Source organism: Convolutriloba macropyga, chromosome 4, assembly GCF_964194025.1.
Source record: "Convolutriloba macropyga chromosome 4, txConMacr16.3, whole genome shotgun sequence".
In the NCBI taxonomy this organism is placed as follows: Eukaryota; Metazoa; Xenacoelomorpha; order Acoela; family Convolutidae; genus Convolutriloba; species Convolutriloba macropyga.
The window spans coordinates 57,951,562-57,974,281 of NC_134471.1; the positions used below are offsets into that span (position 1 = coordinate 57,951,562).

The 22,720-nt window shown below is 35.6% G+C and overlaps 1 protein-coding gene across 1 annotated transcript in view; it reads right to left on the bottom strand.

Annotated features, from left to right (window-relative positions):
* Window positions 1-9,661: 9,661 nt before the first annotated feature.
* The window catches only part of LOC142338555 (uncharacterized), a 30,216-nt gene continuing 17,157 nt past the window's right edge, over window positions 9,662-22,720 (bottom strand). The window contains exons 7-9 of the mRNA XM_075388344.1: window positions 22,300-22,487; window positions 16,583-16,635; window positions 9,662-9,935 (exon numbers count right to left, since the gene is read on the bottom strand). Of these exons, the coding sequence (XP_075244459.1) occupies window positions 9,752-9,935; window positions 16,583-16,635; window positions 22,300-22,487 (425 nt within the window). The 3' untranslated portion in view covers window positions 9,662-9,751. The remainder of the gene's footprint in view (window positions 9,936-16,582; window positions 16,636-22,299; window positions 22,488-22,720) is intronic.

The window sequence follows — 22,720 nt, forward strand, 5'->3', positions numbered from 1 at the left end:
ACTTTTTATTAAATCCAAAAAACCCATTGATTAGCCCCCCTGGGTTCGTGGGAAAAGAAGCTTCAAAATCAATTTATCGATTTTGCATTTTTGTAAAGAAGCAACTCAATTTTGACAAAATTTGCTTCCTTGACTACAAAAAATCAAAAAACGTTTTTCTAACGTTTTAGGGAAAACCTTTTAATAAATCCAAAAAACCCATTGATTAGCCCCCCTGGGTTTGTTGGAAAATAAGCTTCAAAATCAGTTTATCGATTTCACAATTTTGTAAAGAAGCAACTCAATTTTGACAAAAATTGCTTCTTTGAATCAAAAATTCAAAAAAACGTTTTCCTAACGTTTTGAATAAAACATTTAATAGTTCCACTGAAACCCATTGATTAGCCCCCCTGGGTTTGTTGGAAAAGAAGCTTCAAAATCAATTTATCGATTTTGCATTTTTGTAAAGAAGCAACTCAATTTTGACAAAATTTGCTTCCTTGACTACAAAAAATCAAAAAACGTTTTTCTAACTTTTTAGGGAAAACCTTTTAATAAATCCAAAAAACCCATTGATTAACCCCCTGGGTTTGTTGGAAAATAAGCCTCAAAATCAGTTTATCGATTTCGCAATTTTGTAAAGAAGCAACTCAATTTTGACAAAAATTGCTTCTTTGAATCAAAAAATTCAAAAAAACGTTTTCCTAACGTTTTGAATAAAACATTTAATAGTTCCACTGAAACCCATTGATTAGCCCCCTAGTTTTGTTGGAAAACAAGCTTCAAAATTAGTTGATTGAAGATACAAACTTATAAAGAGGCAACTTGAAATTTGCAAATTTGCTTCTTTTGCTTAAAAAAAAAACTCAAAAAACATTTTTCTTGAGGAGAAGGTTTATTGGAAATTTTCAGTAGATAACAAGAAAGCGTTCGAAATAGCTCCTTCTGTTTGTTTGAAAACAATCTGAAACTTCATTTCATCCCCTTGCAAAACTGCAAAGAAGTAACAGAAAAGTGGCAAAATTGTTTCTCTGTTATATAAAAATCAAAAAAAGTTTCTTCTAACGTTTTTTTTCTTATTAAAGGAAAAATCAATCAATTTTCAAAAAAGAGCTATTTTATATACCTCCACAGTTCATTAAAAAACAAGCTGAAAAACTATATAACCATTCTGCAAAACCGAAAACAACAGACAAAAAATTACTGAAAAGCTTCTGACAAAAAAAAAACCTGCAAAGAAGTTTGTGTTTTCTTTGATCTTCATTGCATACTACTAGCCGCGAGCCTAGTTAATGGAGTAGTATGCTTTCCTAAGAAAACCCGACATTTACACTTATTTTGTTTTCATTTTGCATACTACTAGCCGCGCATCTAGTTAATTGAGTAGTATACACTGAAAATACCTTCTCAAGAGAAATAAAAGAGAAGATAAGATCTCAAAAAGAAGTAGATCAAAAGCTCTCGAATGATTCCCCACTCAAATTCATTCACGCATATAGTCCCTTTAAGTTGGAAAATTCAAACGTCTCTTCTTTTTTGTCCGCCGTCTCAGAAGTTGCCGAAAGAAGTCCCTTTTCCCTCTTTGGTCTCAGTAGTCACCAACTGAAGAGGAGTGTGTTTCCGTTGGGTCGCAGTAGTCACCAAAGTAAAGAAGAGCAATTCATAGGTGGCAGATAATATCCAGAAACAAATACAAGCAGTTTAATGGTAGCAGTTGTCCTTAACTTCATAAGAATCGCAAAACAGAATTTCTTGGAAAAGAACTTCAAAGTAGACCCAGCTTTTAAGCGACCAGTTTTCTCTGCTTGTCTGTAGCTCACGTTGCCTGGTCGCACCGCATTTTAAATTCTTAAAAAAGTTAACTCATTTTGAAGAAGTATCAATATAGATTTAGTTTGTTTGGTTTTAGGTTTCATTTGTTCCTAAAACTCCACACACAAAAAAAAAAGAAAACACTTCAGTAAATTTTTTTCTGGTACTTTGATTGTGATTAAAGGAGAACTAAAATTTACAGGAGAATCGTTGCGAAGTCATATATGTAAAAAAAATTGAAAGCAATTATTTGGTCCTGTTCAACAAATCAACGGTACACACGCGCGAACGCTTAGTTTTTCCTTTTTTTAAGCAAATTTTTAGCTAGATTTAGCACCAAAAAAACACCTTTAGGATTCCTGTTTTTGTGAAAATTTGCTTTGCTACTTTTGAACGAAAAGAGCTAGGCTGATTAGCCTACAAAAACTTAAGAGGTTTTTAATTTACCAAAAAGTCGTCGCTCCGTAAATTTCGAGCCGTTCTTTACCTTTACTTTAAATACAACAGAACCATTACGAGTTGACTACAGCCGGTTCATCAAGATGACAAAAGAAAACAGCCAGAATTTACAATACGCATTGAACAAGTTCAAAATGACTGAGCTCAACATGAAAAATCAGCTTGATCTCTTACAGACATCCGTTGAGCAGAGAAAAAGCTTCCGCACTCTTTCTTTGTTGATCAACAAAATCAAGGAGAGCGTTGAAGAGCTGAAGACAAACCTTGACAGCATCATGATTGAAAAAGTAAATTCCAGTAGCATAAATTCGGTCATGAAGCGTCAATTGAACTTGATCTCTCGTCTAGAAAAGTTGGAACTAGAAGTCAACAGTCTCGACGATGATGGTCAATTGAGTCAATCATCAACTCGAGTGCGCAATGACATCAGCTGCATCTCACAGTCCTCAAGAAGACAACTCGAAATGCATCGATTTACACCGGTTTCCCAAAACTCAGAGCAAAACAACATGACAGTAAAGAACCCTGCCAGCGATGTCTCCCCTCCAGTGCCCCCAAGACCGGCGAAACCATCGTTTTTCCCTCCGCAAGGAGAAAATAAACCCAACCTTCTCTCCAAATTCCTTCAGAGCAACAGCCAATTTGCGCAGGATACTAGAGAATTGACTGAAGAATCAGTAAAAAATTTTACGACGGTTGAACACATAAATCAGTCAATGTCGTTGTTAGCAGCCCCAACACCAGCATCAACCCTATTATCCAGACCAAACATTCAAGACAGATTTGTCTTGAGTAATCCTCAATCCCCAGTACACAAAGTTGTTCTCAGAGAGCAAGAGAACACTTTCAACCAGTTTGCTTCAATCCAACAACCCTCCATTCCAATGAATCAAACTGCAGTCTTATTTCCTGTTGAATCTATTGATAACCAGCCGGAATTAATTCACTCATCAATTGGAGAATTGAACCAGTTCTCTAGTTCAAAGCTGATCACATTGCCCGAAATGCCAATAAATCAACCAGCAAATGCCACAGTTAGACCAAAAGAAAAGTCTTCTGTTCCCTTAAATAACAAAAGAGAAGATCAAAGCATACAACGTCATGCATTAGATTTACAAAACTCAATTCAACATAACTGCCCAATTAACAAAACCAGTACATACCAAACATCAAGTTCATGCAATTTGAATGAGCAAATGCTTCAGCGTCAATTTCATTCAGAAAAAGGAACAAATAGAGTGACAAATGAGACCACGCCAAACCCATATTGTTACGAAGACAGTCGACACAATCCCCTACATTTTGACAACAATCAAAGTGCCACTGCTCAAACTGTTTCAAACACTCAATTTTCAGCTGTTCCAATAAGTGAAAACCAGAACAGCGTAAAATTGGCGTCAGCAATGTCGTTACCAACAGTAGCGCAAACAAACGTTTCCCAACAATTTCAGAACCCACTTTACCCAACTGGAGTTCATTTTAGCAATGGAAATCGAACGGAAGAACCAAACAATGGAATTGTTTTCCCCTCGAATACAACACTCAACAACCAAGGTACCAACCTTGTTTGCTGTACATCATCTCAGCCACCTAATTGTCCGCTTACTCCGGAAAATCCCTTTACAAACTACCAAACAGCCATTCTTCCCCCCTTTACTCAATATATTAGCCAACCAAACATTTCGGGAAATTCGAAACAAATTCCAAAGTGGTCTTTTTCTGGAAAGCAACTGTTTCAGCCTAGAACTGAAATACAAACAGAAACAATCCCGTTTGAAAATAATTTTAATTTACAAACCACAAACAAAAATTCCATTAAACTTCCACCAATAACAATATCAAATTTCAATGGTAACCCTTTGAAATACCATGAGTGGATAAACAATTTTTTCAACCTAGTTCACAATAATACTAGCCTTACAGATACACACCGTATAACATACTTACAGAACTCGGTCGTAGGAAAAGCCAAAGAAAAAGTTCAAGCCTACTCGTGTGACACAGCTTACTACGCGATTGCTTTGAAAGAGCTCATGGATCACTTTGGAGATCCCAGCATTGTTGTGAATGCTTTCATCAATCAACTGGAAGCCTGGCGTCCAAACAATGACTACAACAAACAGAGTTTCGTATCTTTTGCTTCTTTTCTCAAACGATTAGTGCAAGCTTTTGAATATTTAGGCTTCAAAGCCGACTTGCAAAGTTCAACATTGATGAAAAAGGCAAAAGAAAAAATTCCACATAATATTCTGATAAAATGGACAGAGTATACAATAACATCAATTGGAAATCAACCAACCGTCTCTGATTTTCAGAAGTGGCTTGAAGTACAGGCCCAAGGATACGACAAAATCAACAGAGAAAATGTTCATAAGCCGTTTAATAATTGGAACACTTTCGGTCACAACAGTAATAGCATTAGCAGAATTAACAACAACAATGATAATAGGAACAGCAATGCTATGAATCAATTTTCTAATACTTCACAAAACAATTGGAAACCGAATTCATTGCACTCAAGTCGCCCTGCAAACCAGCAGGGTCAACCACCCTTTCCTCCGCGTAAAGAAGCTGATCATTCAAACAAGTCTTGCGAGAAATGCAAAGGAAGTCACATACTCGCAACATGCCCTGAATAACAGAAATGTGCGCCAGACCAAAGGTATGACATTGTGAGCAAGAACAATCTTTGCTCGAACTGTTTAAGCAACAAACATTTTAAGCAGTCATGTCCGTCCACAAAACGATGCCAAACATGTAAAGGATTTCACCACACAATTTTGCATGATCCTTCGAAACAAGTTAAGCGGCCCACCGCTGCCTTCTCAACAAGCAATCCCCATCAGCCAACACAAAATCTAGCAAGCCCCCAAACTCAGCCATCGTTTCAACAACAAAATCAAAACAAAAGTACTGACACTGTCAGCAGTACAAAGAGCCAGCAGACAAGATACGGTCAATCGTTTTTTTGTAAAAGACAATCACAGCAACAAAATATTCAACGCGCCCATTTGAGTGCTTCGAATCCGACCCAAAACTTCAGTATCAACCGAAATACAATTCCTCCTCCTGAATGGTATGAACAACTACAAATAATACCAGTTTCATTTGTAAACGGACGTAAAGTGTTTGATACCTACGCCTTGATTGACCCCGGGAGCAAGTTCACCTTCCTGCGGGATAAAGTTACTAGCTTTCTTGAGCTTCCCTGCGAAGCACAAGCATCAACAACTCTGCAGTACCTAAACACTGAACATGAAATGCCACTGTCCAAAATTAGTGAAACAGTGACAGTAACGCCTTATGACAAAATCAATCAACACTTCAGCATTGCAAGAGCCTATAGCACGCCATGTCTCAATGTATCACCCGCTAACGTTCTTGAACTCAATCAATTATGCGACACCTTTAAGGAACTTAGTCACATTTATTTCCCTGACATAGCCAACGGTGCAATAGGCGCCCTTCTTGGTGTCAATACGTTTGCCTTCACATATCCAGTCGACGTAATCCAAGGTAGCAAAAAGCGTCCATTCGGCGTAAAAACAAAGCTTGGTTGGACTCTCGCTGGAGAGTACGAGCTATCTCCTAAAACAATGAACGCAAACAAGCCCCCTCGCCAACCATTCATTTACCATGTCTGCCGGAAAGACACTGAAGAGGAACCATTGGACGAATTAGTTCAAAGATTCTGGAAAATAGAAGCTGAAGGTACATTACCCGAACAGAATGAAGACAGCTCACTAGACCAATTAGCAGTCCAAACAATGGAAAACTCAATCTGTCACAATGGTGAAAGATATCAGATTGGCCTTCCTTGGAAACCTGTAAAAAAAACTCCAGAATAACTATTTCTCAGCAGTCAGTCAACTTAAAACTCTACAAAAACGACTACAAAACGATCCCGGTCTCAATCAGAAGTACAACCAGACACTCCAAACAGACTTGGATAAAAATTTTGTCTAGCCAGTCGAAATGCAAGCACCACCCCCAGAGTCAATATGGTACTTACCTCATCATCCAGTCACTAATCCAAACAAACCCGGAAAAGTGAAAACAGTTGCCAACGCAGCATCAAAATTCCGCGGTGAATCACTGAACTCAAATCTTTTAACTGGTCCTGACTTGCTAAATAACTTAGTTGGAGTGCTGTTGAGATTCAGAGTACACCCGGTTGCTGTTTTGTCAGACATCGAAGGAATGTTTATGCAGATTGCCGTGAGACAAGAAGACCAGTCTGCTCTTCGTTTCCTTTGGATGATAGACAACTCCATTCGACAATTTCAATTCTCTAGATTAATCTTTGGCGCAACATTTTCACCATTTTGCGCAATTTATGTGCTCAATAAATGTGCAGAAGACAACAAAAGTGAATTTCCAGCCGCCTTGAACGCTATTAAACACCACTTTTATATGGATGACTACATTCAGTCCCTGCCAACAATTTTCGGAAGCCAAAGAAGTCATATCACAGACAACAAGATGCCTGAAAAATGGTGGCTTCAGGTTGACAAAATTTGTTTCGAACCAACCAGATGTACTTGCTGAAATCTCTTCCGACGACAACGACGAGACAAAAGAGATCATAAGAGTCCTTGGTCAAAAATGGAACATAACAACTGACGATTTTGTCATGTTTCCCCTACAACAATTTCCTAAAGATGCAACAGTGTACACACAAAGGAAAATTTTTAGTTTGGTATCTTCAATCTTCGATCCCTTCGGCCTGTTGTCTCCCCTGACAATTAGAATCAAAATGATTTTGCAGCAGATTTGGAAACTTGGAAGAAAATGGGATGATTTGATACCACATGAACTACACCCTAACCTCCAGAAAGTTCTAAACAGCTACTTTGCCATGCCCGAAATCCGAATACCAAGAACTGTTCACAAATTCAGTAAAATCACAAGCAGCCAACTTCATATATTTGTGGATGCCTCAATGGCAGCTATGGCAGCCGTTGCTTACCTCCGTACAACCAATAGTCAAACCACTCCGCCACAAGCATGCTTTCTCAAGGGAAAATGCAAAGTTGCTCCCATTAAACAAATAAGTGTGCCAAAAATGGAACTAGAAGCCGCTGTTATAGGAGTGCGCCTTCTACAACTGATCCAAGAGAAATGACACTGACATTCGACCAAATTTTTCTCTGGTCCGACAGTCAAGTAGTTTTGGACTGGATAGCCTCAAATAAGAAGCAAAACGTTTTTGTTTCAAACAGATTGCGAGAAATTCATAAAAGTTCTTCACCCCAGCAATGGCATCACATCTCAACTTATCTCAATCCCGCCGATCACGGAACTCGCGGTCTTGAGACAAACGAAATTCAGCAGAAATGGTTAGATCCACCCCAATTTCTTTGCCAAAGCGAGTCGACCTGGAATGAGATAAACAAACCACGCGCAACATGTGCGGCAGTCACGAGAAGTCCCAAGACAATTAAACCTATAGTCGATCCGAGTAAATTCTCAACATGGAACAAACTTCTTCTGACAGTTGCAACAGTTTTCAACCTAATTAATCGTGCAAAGAAAATGCGAACGAACAATCACCAATACACAACTGAAGACATTCAATTATCAAGAAATTATCTCCTGAAATTATCTCAGGACAGTTTTCTCCAATCGACCGTTAATTCCTTACAACGTGGAATCAAACTAGATTCTAAGTGCAAAATACGATGCTTAAATCCGCTGTTGGATGAGGACGGATTACTCAGATCTTGTGGTCGATTGCAGTATGCACCAACACAACTGGATTTGGAAAAACGTCCAATAATTTTGCACGCCAAGGACAAAATTGTTCGTTTGTACTTGGAACATGCCCATCAAATATGTATTCACCAGTCCACAGAACCAACAAAAGCATTCATTCAACAACGTTACCATGTGATTGGCCTTCCGAAAGCGTTAGCAAGCGTACGGTTTCATTGTTTCTTATGTCGACGCTTTGACACGAAAAACATTCAACCAATTATGGCACCATTACCTAGTTTTCGTTTTCCAACAACAAAAACACAGTTCCCCTTTGCTAATTCTGGTGTAGATTTTTTTGGACCCTTCTACATCGAAGATTCCAAAGGCATTTTAGAAAAACATTATGGTCTAATATTTACATGCATGGTGACGCGAGCAGTTCACTTAGAAACGTGTCCAGACCTCAATACAGATAGGTTTCTCAATGCCTTCAGAAGATTTTGCAGTCGTCGATGCCAGCCCCAACTTCTCTACAGTGACAACGGGAAAACTTTCGTTGGCGCTTCTGAAGAACTGAAGAAAACTGTTAAAGCCTTGGACAATGACAGAATCTACAAAGCTTTAGCAGTAGCCAATACAACGTGGAAATTCAATCCCCCATACGGCCCTCATTTTGGCGGTGTCTGGGAGCGTTTGATCCAGAGCGCCAAAAGAACGCTCCTCCTCATTCTAGGATCCAGAAGACTCTCTTTTGACACTTTCCTAACAATTATGGTGGAAACAGAATCAATCCTCAACTCCAGACCACTGACTAACGTTGCTGAGCAGCCTGACAACGAGGAACCTTTGACTCCAAACCACTTTCTTATCCAGCGTCCCTTCAATAGCTTGCCACCAGGACAATTTGGAGACCAGCAACCTGCAAGCTTGAAGACATGAAAAAACACGCAGAAGCTGATGAACCATATATGGCGACGCTTGGTGAAAGAGTATCTGCCAACCCTTAGCCGACGGTCGAAATGGTCAAACAGCAACGATCGACCTCTCAAAGTGGACGACATTGTTTGGGTGTTGAAAGACCAAACACCAAGAGGCATTTGGCCACTGGGAAGAGTCATGGAGACAACGCCAGGACGAGATGGAGAAACACGAGTCGTAAAGGTAAAAACGGCTTACGGCACGTTCGATCGCCCCGTTTCCGGTCTCGCACGCGTTTTTTCTCCGTAGTTTTTTTTGATTTTTCTCGCTCCGGTTTCAGGCAACGTGAGTTACCCCTTTCCCACAAATTGATGTACTGACCATATTGACAACATTTCAGCCTACAGTTTCAGAGCCAATTTCAAAGAAGATGAGAAAAGACTTCAATCAATTGATGCCTCCGAAAACCCTTGATGCCCCCTTTGTGCCCTTGCAGCATGTTGCCAATGTTATTGCAACTTTCAAGATGATTCGAAAACCGCCAAAATTGCAACAAAAACTTGACTCTTTTGTCCAACAACGTGAAACTTAGACGTGCTCTTTTAACAAATTAACAAATGATTAGACTAGAGATATGTTTTAAAACAGTAGGGATCCTTCTGGCATTCTACTCCATCCCAAAGACGAAATGCGTTATAATAAAACGGACGAAAATGAAGCTTACTTATAATTATATAATTAAGACTCATAAACAAATAGACATGATGTCAACAGCGGGTTTTGTGTGACTGTTAGATCATTAATAAGCTTTACATACTTTACAATTAGGTAAACTCAGAAAAAATCTCGAAGCATTGCAACTGTTTTTATGTTTTGGAAGTTGTAATCAAATCTGTAGCACATCGAAAGCATTGGGAGCGAGTCTGAGTTGGTGGAGTTGGTATCTGTTGAATTGGAACTGGACACCTCTGAACTTTGGCACGGCACTCTTGTCGTATCTGGAGTGTTGTCCACTGTAGTAACTCACTCCATCCTCCACCGCTATGTCCGTTACCTCACCCTCGAAGTACCTGCAATTCGAAAATGGATTTGTCTATGGTTTCGGCGTACAGTTAATTATTGCATTTGAGACAAAACTTGGATGGAAAATATAGTCCAAATGAGATGGTTGAGTTTCACAAACTATTGCTTAATTTTTGCAGAGATTGAAAACCAACCGTTTTCAGTATTAGTTGGAGAGCTACTTTTGAGCAATCTTAAGGAAAACTACTCAATGAGCCAATCAGTGAGTCAATAGTAATTAAGAGTCTGCTTGTTTACCATGGCATGAAAATTTGTTTAGTGCGAAAGAAATATAGTTCTAGTAAAAAAAATAGTAAGATAATATTGAATTATTTTTTCTGGACTTATTGCCACCTCCGACTCCAAAATTGGCTTTCTCGCAGAGGACTGTTCTATTTGAACAATACAACAGTTATTAAAAATATCCTACTTCTTTGCAGAATGCCCCCCTCTCGCTTAGTCGGTGCATACAATTTGCACCCCCAGGCGCACGTGCCATACATTACAGAATGATTTACTATTGAATAACACGTGCTTTGAAACTGGGGGAGGCATAACGTACTTGGGGAGGGGAAACGGAAAAGATCCCACAATGAACTCTTTTTCTCTTCTTCCATTCGAAACGTTAAATTTTCGGTCTACAAAGATAAAGTCTGCTGGAGTAAACCATTATAATTTCCGAATTGACAACTAAATTTCTTTCATAGCCAGTCAGCTGAAGTTTACAAGATTAAATTTCGCTGGCAGATGCTGTTTTAACATTCTTTGAAATGGCTTCTGAAATTTTACTAACGGTAATTCAAGGCAAGTTTATTCAATTTCAGAAGGCATTTTGTTATAATGAACAGATCATTACACACAGACAAAATTATCTACACGACACTTATTTCCTCAGAAAATATCACTTATTAACTCTGAAGAACTCATTCGAGTGATTAGCAATTCTGCTCGTAGAATGTTAAAAACTCTTAAAATATATCTTGACTTAATTATTTTTATGTAGACACTGATTCTCCATTTTATATTTCAGTTGAAGCAATGACTTTTATAGTAGTGAGAGTGAGAAGTTAAGGTTCGGAACAGTACTAATTTGAGTGAAGTTTATTAACGTACAATACCCGGGCCGAGGAATGAGCGGAAAAAAAATGCAAGAAATGAGCGGAATTTGAGCGGACAGTTTAGCAAATTCCGCTCAAAGCCCTTACATTTTTTTGACCGGAATGAGCGGAATTTGAGCGGAAAAAAAATGCAAGAAATGAGCGGAATTTGAGCGGAATAAAAAATGCAAGAAATGAGCGGAATTTGAGCGGAATAAAAAATGCAAGAAATGAGCGGAATTTGAGCGGAATCAAAAATGCAAGATATGAGCGGAATTTGAGCGGAATCAAAAATGCAAGAAATGATCGGAATTTGAGCGGAAAAAAAATGCAAGAAATGATCGGAGAGACGTTTCGACCGCACTTTTGTCTGATCAGAGGACGTTTCGAGAGCTGAAATAGGTTAAATACTGTCGGAAAAAATCTACACTTGAACTAACGAACAACTCTTTGAGATTTTCCAGTATGTTTTGGGTGTGTTCCCCTCCTCCTTTTCTCAACCGGGCTGGGGACCGGCTACGGCGGAGTTACAAACAAACAACTATAGGAGAATTGAGCAGAGCTAGCTAAAAAAACTAGGCTCGAAAAGCTCTCTCCAAAACAGAAACACTAAACAGACCAGACAAAGTATAAAATAATAATAAAAGTATAATAATGTCATAAATATAATAATAAATATAATAAAGATTAAAACCAGAATGAAACAAGGAGGTTCGTTTATGTGCGACTGCACATAATGTTCCAACTATTCTCATTGTCGAACTTTTTTTCTATACAAGCTAAACCAAAAAATGTTTTTCCACTACAACCCACACAAAAAGTGGGACTCCTACGTTGCTTTTCGTTAGCATTCGACAACTCTAAGATCCGATTGAAAAAAAAGACGTTTTAAAATAAAATTTTCAAATAAGCGAAAAATCCAACTAAGAATCCAACTAACTATATATTGATCGTATGGTCTATGACAAATTAGAGCGAATTTGAAATCTCGAAGTTGAACCAATCTCAGTTACTAGTTATCCGTGCTCTTCCGCTTTTTCTGTTCACCGTGGAAATGTACTTCGCCAAAATCATCATTTTGCACTAAAAAGATTTTATCAGTATTCAATGTTAGCTTCTTTTCTTTAAGGTACTCATTCTTTTCTCCAAAAAACCAAAAACACATTTTGTCACTTCAACATTTTTTTTGATTTGATATAAATACTAGTATCATCCTTAACGATTTTTAGTAAACAAAATACTTGTATCAAACTGAATAATTTTTAATTTTCTTTTTTTTCTCCTCAAAGCGATTGATGTAGAACAGAAAACTTGGAGGTTACAAAACCCCTTCAGGATCACTCTGATTGATTATGTTCTTTCGAAATCACACGCTACTTTTTGTCGACAAGAAATGATCAAACACTATTACAGCGTAATCAAAAAATCCGTAAGCACTTGGTTTCCTGAAAAATATTCGATGAGATATTGAGTTGATCGCTTTAGCAAGGTCAAAAAAAGTTGCCATTGAGTTTTCAAAATTATCATAATTAATGCTTAAGGCTTCAACTGGATGCAAAACAGCATCTGTAGACATACTCTTCAATTCAAAATTGAGCATCATCGAACTTTTCTTCATACAAAAAGAAAAAGTCATTGAATTTTTCTTGAACATTCTATGCAAAGACTAGAATAACTGACACTAGCCTATAACTTCTGAGAAAAATTATTCAAAATCACTGGGAAAACAATTTCTAAACTGCAATTGCCGAAAACGAATTGAAATGACTTCCTATGGAAAACTTGGCAGCTTTGATAACCCAAGCATTAACAACTATCAAGAGCTTCGTTATTGCCAATTGAAATAATGACCTCGGAAAATTCCTTAACGATTTTTAGTAAACAAAATACTTGTATCAAACTGAATAATTTTTAATTTTCTTTTTTTTCTCCTCAAAACGATTGATGTAGAACAGAAAACTTGGAGGTTACAAAACCCCTTCAGGATCACTCTGATTGATTATGTTCTTTCGAAATCACACGCTACTTTTTGTCGACAAGAAATGATCAAACACTATTACAGCGTTATCAAAAAATCCGTAAGCACTTGGTTTCCTGAAAAATATTCGATGAGATATTGAGTTGAGCGCTTTAGCAAGGTTAAAAAAAGTTGCCATTGAGTTTTCAAAATTATCATAATTAATGCTTAGGGCTTCAACTGGATGCAAAACAGCATCTGTAGACATACTCTTCAATTCAAAAATGAGCATCATCGAACTTTTCTTCATACAAAAAGAAAAAGTCATTGAATTTTTCTTGAACATTCTTCCGCTTGAATTATTAGAACACCTTCGAAAGGTTTTGCAAAGACTAGAATAACTGACACTAGCCTATAACTTCTGAGAAAAATTATTCAAAATCACTGGGAAAACAATTTCTAAACTGCAATTGCCGAAAACGAATTGAAATGACTTCCTATGGAAAACTTGGCAGCTTTGATAACCCAAGCATTAACAACTATCAAGAGCTTCGTTATTGCCAATTGAAATAATGACCTCGGAAAATTCCTTAACGATTTTTAGTAAACAAAATACTTGTATCAAACTGAATAATTTTTAATTTTCTTTTTTTTCTCCTCAAAACGATTGATGTAGAACAGAAAACTTGGAGGTTACAAAACCCCTTCAGGATCACTCTGATTGATTATGTTCTTTCGAAATCACACGCTACTTTTTGTCGACAAGAAATGATCAAACACTATTACAGCGTTATCAAAAAATCCGTAAGCACTTGGTTTCCTGAAAAATATTCGATGAGATATTGAGTTGAGCGCTTTAGCAAGGTTAAAAAAAGTTGCCATTGAGTTTTCAAAATTATCATAATTAATGCTTAGGGCTTCAACTGGATGCAAAACAGCATCTGTAGACATACTCTTCAATTCAAAAATGAGCATCATCGAACTTTTCTTCATACAAAAAGAAAAAGTCATTGAATTTTTCTTGAACATTCTTCCGCTTGAATTATTAGAACACCTTCGAAAGGTTTTGCAAAGACTAGAATAACTGACACTAGCCTATAACTTCTGAGAAAAATTATTCAAAATCACTGGGAAAACAATTTCTAAACTGCAATTGCCGAAAACGAATTGAAATGACTTCCTATGGAAAACTTGGCAGCTTTGATAACCCAAGCATTAACAATTATCAAGAGCTTCGTTATTGCCAATTGAAATAATGACCTCGGAAAATTCGCATAGCGTAATTGTCATGAAATCAAACTTCAGTTTTACATCAACGCAGAAAAAATACAATCTTTCGTTTCTTTTCTATTAATATAGCATTAAGTTCTAAACAGTGAAATATTAATTGTATTCAAAAATATTGTTCTAACAAGTTTCATTATTTCAAAAATGATCAAACACTATTACAGCGTTATCAAAAAATCCGTAAGCACTTGGTTTCCTGAAAAATATTCGATGAGATATTGAGTTGAGCGCTTTAGCAAGGTCAAAAAAAGTTGCCATTGAGTTTTCAAAATTATCATAATTAATGCTTAAGGCTTCAACTGGATGCAAATCAGCATCTGTAGACATACTCTTCAATTCAAAATTGAGCATCATCGAACTTTTCTTCATACAAAAAGAAAAAGTCATTGAATTTTTCTTGAACATTCTTCCGCTTGAATTATTAGAACAACTTCGAAAGGTTTTGCAAAGACTAGAATAACTGACACTAGCCTATAACTTCTGAGAAAAATTATTCAAAATCACTGGGAAAACAATTTCTAAACTGCAATTGCCGAAAACGAATTGAAATGACTTCCTATGGAAAACTTGGCAGCTTTGATAACCCAAGCATTAACAACTATCAAGAGCTTCGTTATTGCCAATTGAAATAATGACCTCGGAAAATTCGCGTAGCGTAATTGTCATGAAATCAAACTTCAGTTTTACATCAACGCAGAAAAAATACAATCTTTCGTTTCTTTTCTATTAATATAGCATTAAGTTCTAAACAGTGAAATATTAATTGTATTCAAAAAAATTGTTCTAACAAGTTTCATTATTTCAGAAATGATCAAACACTATTACAGCGTTATCAAAAAATCCGTAAGCACTTGGTTTCCTGAAAAATATTCGATGAGATATTGAGTTGAGCGCTTTAGCAAGGTCAAAAAAAGTTGCCATTGAGTTTTCAAAATTATCATAATTAATGCTTAAGGCTTCAACTGGATGCAAAACAGCATCTGTAGACATACTCTTCAATTCAAAATTGAGCATCATCGAACTTTTCTTCATACAAAAAGAAAAAGTCATTGAATTTTTCTTGAACATTCTTCCGCTTGAATTATTAGAACACCTTCGAAAGGTTTTGCAAAGACTAGAATAACTGACACTAGCCTATAACTTCTGAGAAAAATTATTCAAAATCACTGGGAAAACAATTTCTATACTGCAATTGCCGAAAACGAATTGAAATGACTTCCTATGGAAAACTTGGCAGCTTTGATAACCCAAGCATTAACAACTATCAAGAGCTTCGTTATTGCCAATTGAAATAATGACCTCGGAAAATTCGCATAGCGTAATTGTCATGAAATCAAACTTCAGTTTTACATCAACGCAGAAAAAATACAATCTTTCGTTTCTTTTCTATTAATATAGCATTAAGTTCTAAACAGTGAAATATTAATTGTATTCAAAAATATTGTTCTAACAAGTTTCATTATTTCAGAAAACAACACAAGAACGCCTAATTTCACTGTTATCTTTTTTGTTGACAGAAAGACAAAACATAAATCTTCAGTGGACAGAAAAACTAAAATCATGGAACCCATTTTTTGTAAAGCCCATGGTTTCTCAAATTAAGTCCCAGAGATGATGACTTTCTTTGTATTTTAAAAAAAGCGTTAAAAATAAAAGCTTTTGTATTGGCACTTCATTGAACCATTCCACACTAATAAAAAACATCTCCTTCGTACTTTATGACTTTTTAAAATTTGTACACCCAATTTCGAAAAAAAATTAAGTCTAAACACAGAATTTATATTCAGTTTTTAATACGAATTTGCCCAAAAAAAACAAACGTAACTTTTTTTGAGGCTCGGATAACGGATGATGTTCAAACATTCTCTTTGAAGTATTTCAGTCTGTGGCCACAACTTTGTCTCTACCTGTTTTGTTTTGGTAGTCTTTTCTCTTAGTCTCATTGCTGACAGCTCTGATTGTTTTTTAAATGCTTAAGTTATCAAATACCCTGACTCACTTGATCGCTAACGTTTGTAAAATTCTACTTTTTGATCTTACAAGATAAACTTTTGGCCTCGACTACGGTTTTTTTGACAAAATTAGATTTATACTTGATAAAGTTGCTTTTTATTTCTCTCCGTTTGCAAATATTTGCAGAAAAAATTTATTTACTATTTTGGTCTTCAGCAAATTAAATTGTAACAATTCTTTTTGCTAATCGTTTTTCACACTAGGGAGAAGAGTGTTAAAAACAAAACAGGGGAAATACACGCTTGAAATCGCGGAAATTCTTTAATGAAAGCACAAAGTCTTGACAATAATTTGAACTGACCTGAATCCACCGTATTTTCCATCCAACGTGTACTCTCCTTGGGGGAACAGCACCTAAAAGATATCCCGGACAAGTCCCAATCAACAGAAAAACGTGTTCTTAGGCATGATTACTGTCAAACTCCATATACTTTTTACATGATATTTTTCGTTTTTAAAATTTTTTTTGCGTTTCTTTGGTAACAAAATTTGATTTTACAGTTTAACAGTCAAAGCCGTTTTCAAAAGTGAACGGATCTTTCATTCTAGATAAAACTATAAATTTTTATAAAATAAACGAGAAAAATTCAAAAAAAAATACTTTTCAAAGTATTTGTCCACATCTGGTAAACTATAAATTACCAAACTTCAGCCGTCTCGTTTTTCTAACAGGCCTAATTAAATTTTACTCCTTTTGACGCCATTACAAAAAATTCTAGTTAATGCAATCCTTGTAAAGCCAATTTGAAAGTAGTTATGCTTGCACAAAATGAGGCGAAGTCTCTTTATAATTTCAGCGCCAAAAATTGTACTGAAATTTACAAAATTCTCAAATAAGCAAACTTTTGTATTTTTTCAAACGAAAATTTGTACTTCATAGGTCAGAAAAATTGCTTTCAATCTATCAGATGGTTCCTGAGAAAAACTTTTACCATTTCATTAGTGTTTTTTGAAGAAATTTTTACCCAGAGGCGGATTTAATCACAATAATTTTGATATTTTTAACCGTTCCAGTCCCATTGCCTCTGGTTGCAATAGTGCATAGTTAGTTTGTACGGTTTGACGCGAAAGATATTTAATCAAATATCATAAACAAAACAAAAACAAAACTCAGATTGATTGGGAACAAATTTGTCTGTTTTTCAGATAATAGTTTCCGATAGTTGCCGACCGAAATAAAAGGTTCCAATAGCTTAAATCAATCAAAAACCAGAATTTTGCTATCTTCATAATTTAATTATAAGAAGTGAATTTTTTTTGAAGTTATTTTATTTTGTCTTTATGGTCGAAATGGTTTAAAAAAAATTGTTGAAATGGGACACAGTTGTTTCCATTTTAGTGTTTTTGCTTTAAAGATTTTTTGACAACAAATTTTAGGGCTTCAAGTTTGCTTCAACTTTGTTGGAATAACTTTTTTTTGGTTTTTTTATTGTTTTTTTTTGCTCTTCTTGACAAACGGATCTACTCCACCCACTTTTTTGTCTCTGAATTTTAATTAAAAGGTATTGCTCTTTTGTTTGCGGCTTGGTTCCATTTGTTGGTAGTCTTTTAGCAATCGCAAATATATTTTTCAGATTAAAGTCTATTAATTAATTCAGCGCAAGAAATTGTACTGAATTTTGCAAGCTTCTCAAGTTATCAAACCTTTTGTAATTTTAACAGAATTTAGTGCTTCATAGGTAAAGAAACTGCTTTCAATCTATCGGATGTTTTATGGGAAACAATTTTAACAACTCTCCAGTGCTTTTTGATGAAATATTTACCCAGAAGCCCTTAGCCGATGTCAATTATATGTGGTTTTTTACGGTTTCTGTACCATTTACTCCAGTTGAGATATTGCATAGTTGGTTTGTAGTTTTTGATGCAAAAGATGTGTATTCAAACATCAAAAAAAAATCAAAATCTGACTGGTTGAAAAAAAATGGTCTATTTTGCTAACAAAAGTTTCGGATAGTTGCCGAGTCGAGTAATAGTTTCCGACAGCATAAAACAAATTAATAACAAAAGTTTTGATTTTTTGATATTTTGTTCATCTAGAAATTCAAAATGTTTAGAAAGCATTTTCTGATCTTTTTCGTCGAAAAGATGAAAAAAATGGTTAAGGCGGAACGAAGTTGGTTCCAAGTGTCTCTGCCTTAAAATTGTTTTTGACAACAAAACTTTAGAGTTGCAAGCTGTTTCATTTTGGTTGCAAAATGTCTCTTTAGTTTTATCGTATCTTTGCTCCTGTTGACAAACGGAACTCCGACGCCCATTTTTTTATTTTTGTGTTTTGAAAAAACGGCAATTGTTCTTCTGTTTGCAACTCGCCATGTTTCATCTTACTTTAGCTCGTTTATATTCATTTGGAGGTATTTTTCAAGAGAATTTTTTTGAAATAAAATTAGCGCCGGAAACTGCTCCGAAAATTAAAAATTTCTCAAGCTATCTAAGTTTTTGTTTTTTCCAGAACTTTGTGATTCATAGTTAAAAAAACTGCTTTCAATTTATTGGGTTGATGAAAAAAAATTTTCTTCAAATAGCGCAATTAACCAGCGCTATTTGATGAAAATTTCAAGAGGCTTTAAGCGGATTTCAAATAATTTTGATATTCATAACGGTTTAGTCACATTGCCTCTGTTTGTGGTATTGCGTTATTGGTTTGTAGTTTTTAACGCAAAAAATAACAATTCAAACTTTATAAACAAAAAATGAATAACCTGGTTTGTTGAAAAAAGTTGTCTATTTTGCCAATAGTTTGATAATTCCCAATCGAAATAATTGTTTCCGATAACTTAAAATCAACAGAACAAAATTTTGCTATCTTCATATTTTGTCTTCTGAAAGTACATTTTTTAATGAAAATAATATTGCCTCTTTTTAGTCGACAATGGTGTAAAAGTTGATTGAGATGAAAAAAACATGTTCTCATTGGAATGTTTTTGCTTTGAAAAATGTTTTTGGCAACAAACTTTACCAGCCCGTTTCAATTCTGTTGGAAATTTTGCCTTTTGTTTTTTTATTGTTTCTTTTGCTCTTTTTGACAGATGGAACAATTTTTTTCTTGTAGTTTTCAATTATCTACTATAAAATTCAAAAACCTACTGATAAAAAGCAACATTGTTCTTTAAAAATTAGTGCAATGCGAACGCTTATCTACAGTCAAAGTCCATCAATTTTTAAATTTAATGTTTTCTAAATTCATTGTTAAGACTTTTCAATCGAACTAATGCCGTTCACAGAATTTCTCTAAAATGTTTTTTTCAATTTTTCAGGACTTTACTCCTGAACGTGCACCAATATGTTCAGTGTAATTGTACAAAAAACAAGTAGTTTTATTGATTAATGTTTATCACTTGTTGATGTTTTTTAGTTTAATGAAATTAATGGTTATTGATAAGCTAAATGCTTGTCTGAGATAAAAAACACAATGCAAAAGAAAACTTTTGTAACAATATGAACTTCTTGTAAAAATTTCTCTCAAAAGTTACAAATTAAGAAACTGTCTCAAAATTTTCCAGTTTTCAAGAAATGATATTAAGTAAAAACGATTAACAATTAGTTTGAAATTTTTTTAGTTTTGCAATAAGTAAAACGAAAAGGCATTATTACCTATCAGATAAACTGAGCAAGAATGACTCGCAAAAAAATCTTGAACAAGATAAGTTGGAAACGGCAAAGCTTATCTCAACAACTGAGCCAAAAACTAGAAAAAATTGTGATTGGGGAACCAGAAACTTCATTCAAAACTGTAAAGTTAATCTAAGAAATTTAAATTGAACTTAGTTTTTGCCTAAACCAGACAAAGATGCCTACTCATAATTCATATAGAACTACTATTAAAATAGTAGCTCAGAGCCTTAAAAAAATTAGCAAGAGAATTTGAAATCCCTCATGTGATTGCTGCAGCTTTTTCCAAACAAAAATTTTGGGAAAAAGTTTTGAGAAAAAAAATGTGACTGAGCACTGGAAACCAAAAAAAGCTCTAATACAATAAAATCAGGATCATTTGAATGCTCACATTTAATTTTTAAAACAAAAGATTGATGAAAAGATTTCATAGGGTTTTAATAAGATATTTTATACAACCAAATCAAGTCCAAGCTTTCTTATAGAATGGCAAGAGCATTCCAAAAAGTTAGCTTCAATAAATATGCTAAATTGGTCTATTTGAACAGAAATAACACTATATTTTTTCAAGGATACCCTTTAGGTGTCAATATTTTTTGTTAATTTGGAAGCTGGTCAGTAGAACCCAATTAAAGCTTTTACGGAAAGAAATACTAATTTTGACAGACAGTCAATGTTTTCAGAGAAAAAAAATAGTCCCCGGAGACAGCTTCATTTTGTTTAGCCTCTTTTCGTATGCTTGCTCATTTTTAGTATTATCTGAGTTGGGAATCAACATTAAGTGTTTCCCAAGACTTGAATGAGACTCTACAGGCTTCTATTTTGACTTTTCCGACAGCATTGAGATAGCAATGAGATCTATAAAGATTTGCATTTAAACTTGCTTATAGTACTCATTTACATTTGCGTTTAGGTCAGCAACTATTCCGCGTCGAGGTGTCAACGCTAAAACTCGTTGAAAATCGTGAGAATTAGTCTAAATGGGGTTAAGTGTTGTAAACACTGGCTGTTTGCTGACGGTGATAAAAAACAGTGGAAAGAAAAACTTCTCCGCTAAATTTCAGGTGGTTCTTCGAAAAAATTTACGCTGCCGTTATCGCATTCAGTGCTAAATGATGCAGTCACTTTGCGATGAAAAAAAGTATTTTGTAAAGGAAGCAAGTTCCTCATACTTTTCCGTCCCCAAAACTGATTATTTCCTGATTGATGTTGATTTTATTGAAGAAGTCAGAAGTGGTTCACTTCCAATATTAGTTATTGGACATTCACTTCCAATATTAGTTATAGTAAGGGATTTCACGTTTTGACCATAAACTGTGTGCTCATGGCGCGAATTGAAATGTTTATATAGATCTGGTTTGCTATCAGCGCCGCTCTCAGAAATAATATTACTGTTGATGAGTTGTCTTGGTATGCAAGACTTAGGCCGAAGAGCTTAAACATTAATGGCGTTTACTAGGGTCAAAAACGGACCATGAAACTTGCCCGACACAGGGGAATGTTTGATTTTATATAGAGCAAACTGAGACACTTTGGAACATTTTAAGCTCTGGTTTGGATAACTTTTAATCAAAAACATTTCAGTCACAACTGATTTTTAATCTGTTCCTAGAAGTGAGGCTGAGATGAGAGTTCTCCTTAGTAGGATGCTTGCGTGGGATGCCTCGTCACGAAAGATGGGCTAGCCTTACTTGCAGATTTGAAAGTTTCATTTCGTAGCCCGGATTTTAACAGGCGTCTAAGTATCGTTGGATCAATATAGTTATCATTTAATTCCGTAATAGTTCTGAAAGGAATAGGTTCTCCTCTAGGTTCAAACTAAAAGCACCCTAAGCACACATTGGCTTAGGATTAGTTGTACCGCCTCCCTAGTCTAGACCTGGAATTTATGAAAAGACCTAATAATTTTTTTTATACTGAGAGCCTAAAAACTTTTTGAGCAGGAGGATTTAAATAACGAATTCAATACTGTAGACAAGGAGAACTTAAATGTTAGTTTGTCATAATTAAAATTCCAAGTATTCGGCTTCCATAGTCACAGTTTGATTGCATGATGTCTCAGGTATACTGAAAACAAGTCATTATACCGTCGCGAGTGTAATTCCAGGTCATGTTTTATTGCCCAGCCAAATTCCAGAACACCTTTTTTGTCCAGCCAAATTCCAGGACGTATGTTTTAGTTCCAGCCAAATTCTAGGACGGTTGTTTTAGTTCCAGCCAAAGTCCAGGACATCGCATTGGGTCCAGACAAATTGTTTTAATACCCAATATCTGTCGGGGACAGTCTTTTCATACCTTAAATCTGTCGAGGAGGGTCTTTTCATAATTCCAGGTCTAGACTAGGGCTGGTATGCCCTATGCACACTGTTTTTCTTTAAAACATAGACCCAGGTTATCATCCTCACCAACCTTAGTCCCAACTCCTACATCTGACACCTCCACCTGTACGTCTTTGGCACACTCATTGTACTTGACAACTCTACCTGTCGTGTCTCCGTCGTCCCAATCCACAGTAAAGCATAGGGAATCCCTGTCGAAGGACACAATCGTGGAAAAGAAGAACTGGCCTTTCTGCCAGTGGGAGATCACGTGGTCACCTGGAAACAAGAGAAAGTCATGTAAAAATTGTGTGTTCTTAAGAACACACAATTTCTTGTTTCCTTTGATTTTCTGTCCTATCTTTTCATTGAAACTTTCTTTCGTCCTACCAATCAGATAATTTTACGAGACCGTGATTCTCAGACAAGAACATGGAGTGCTTAATGAGCAAAAACTTTTACGCGTTAGAATTTGTTTTTGTCAGACGTTTGTGAATTGTTTTCTGATCAAA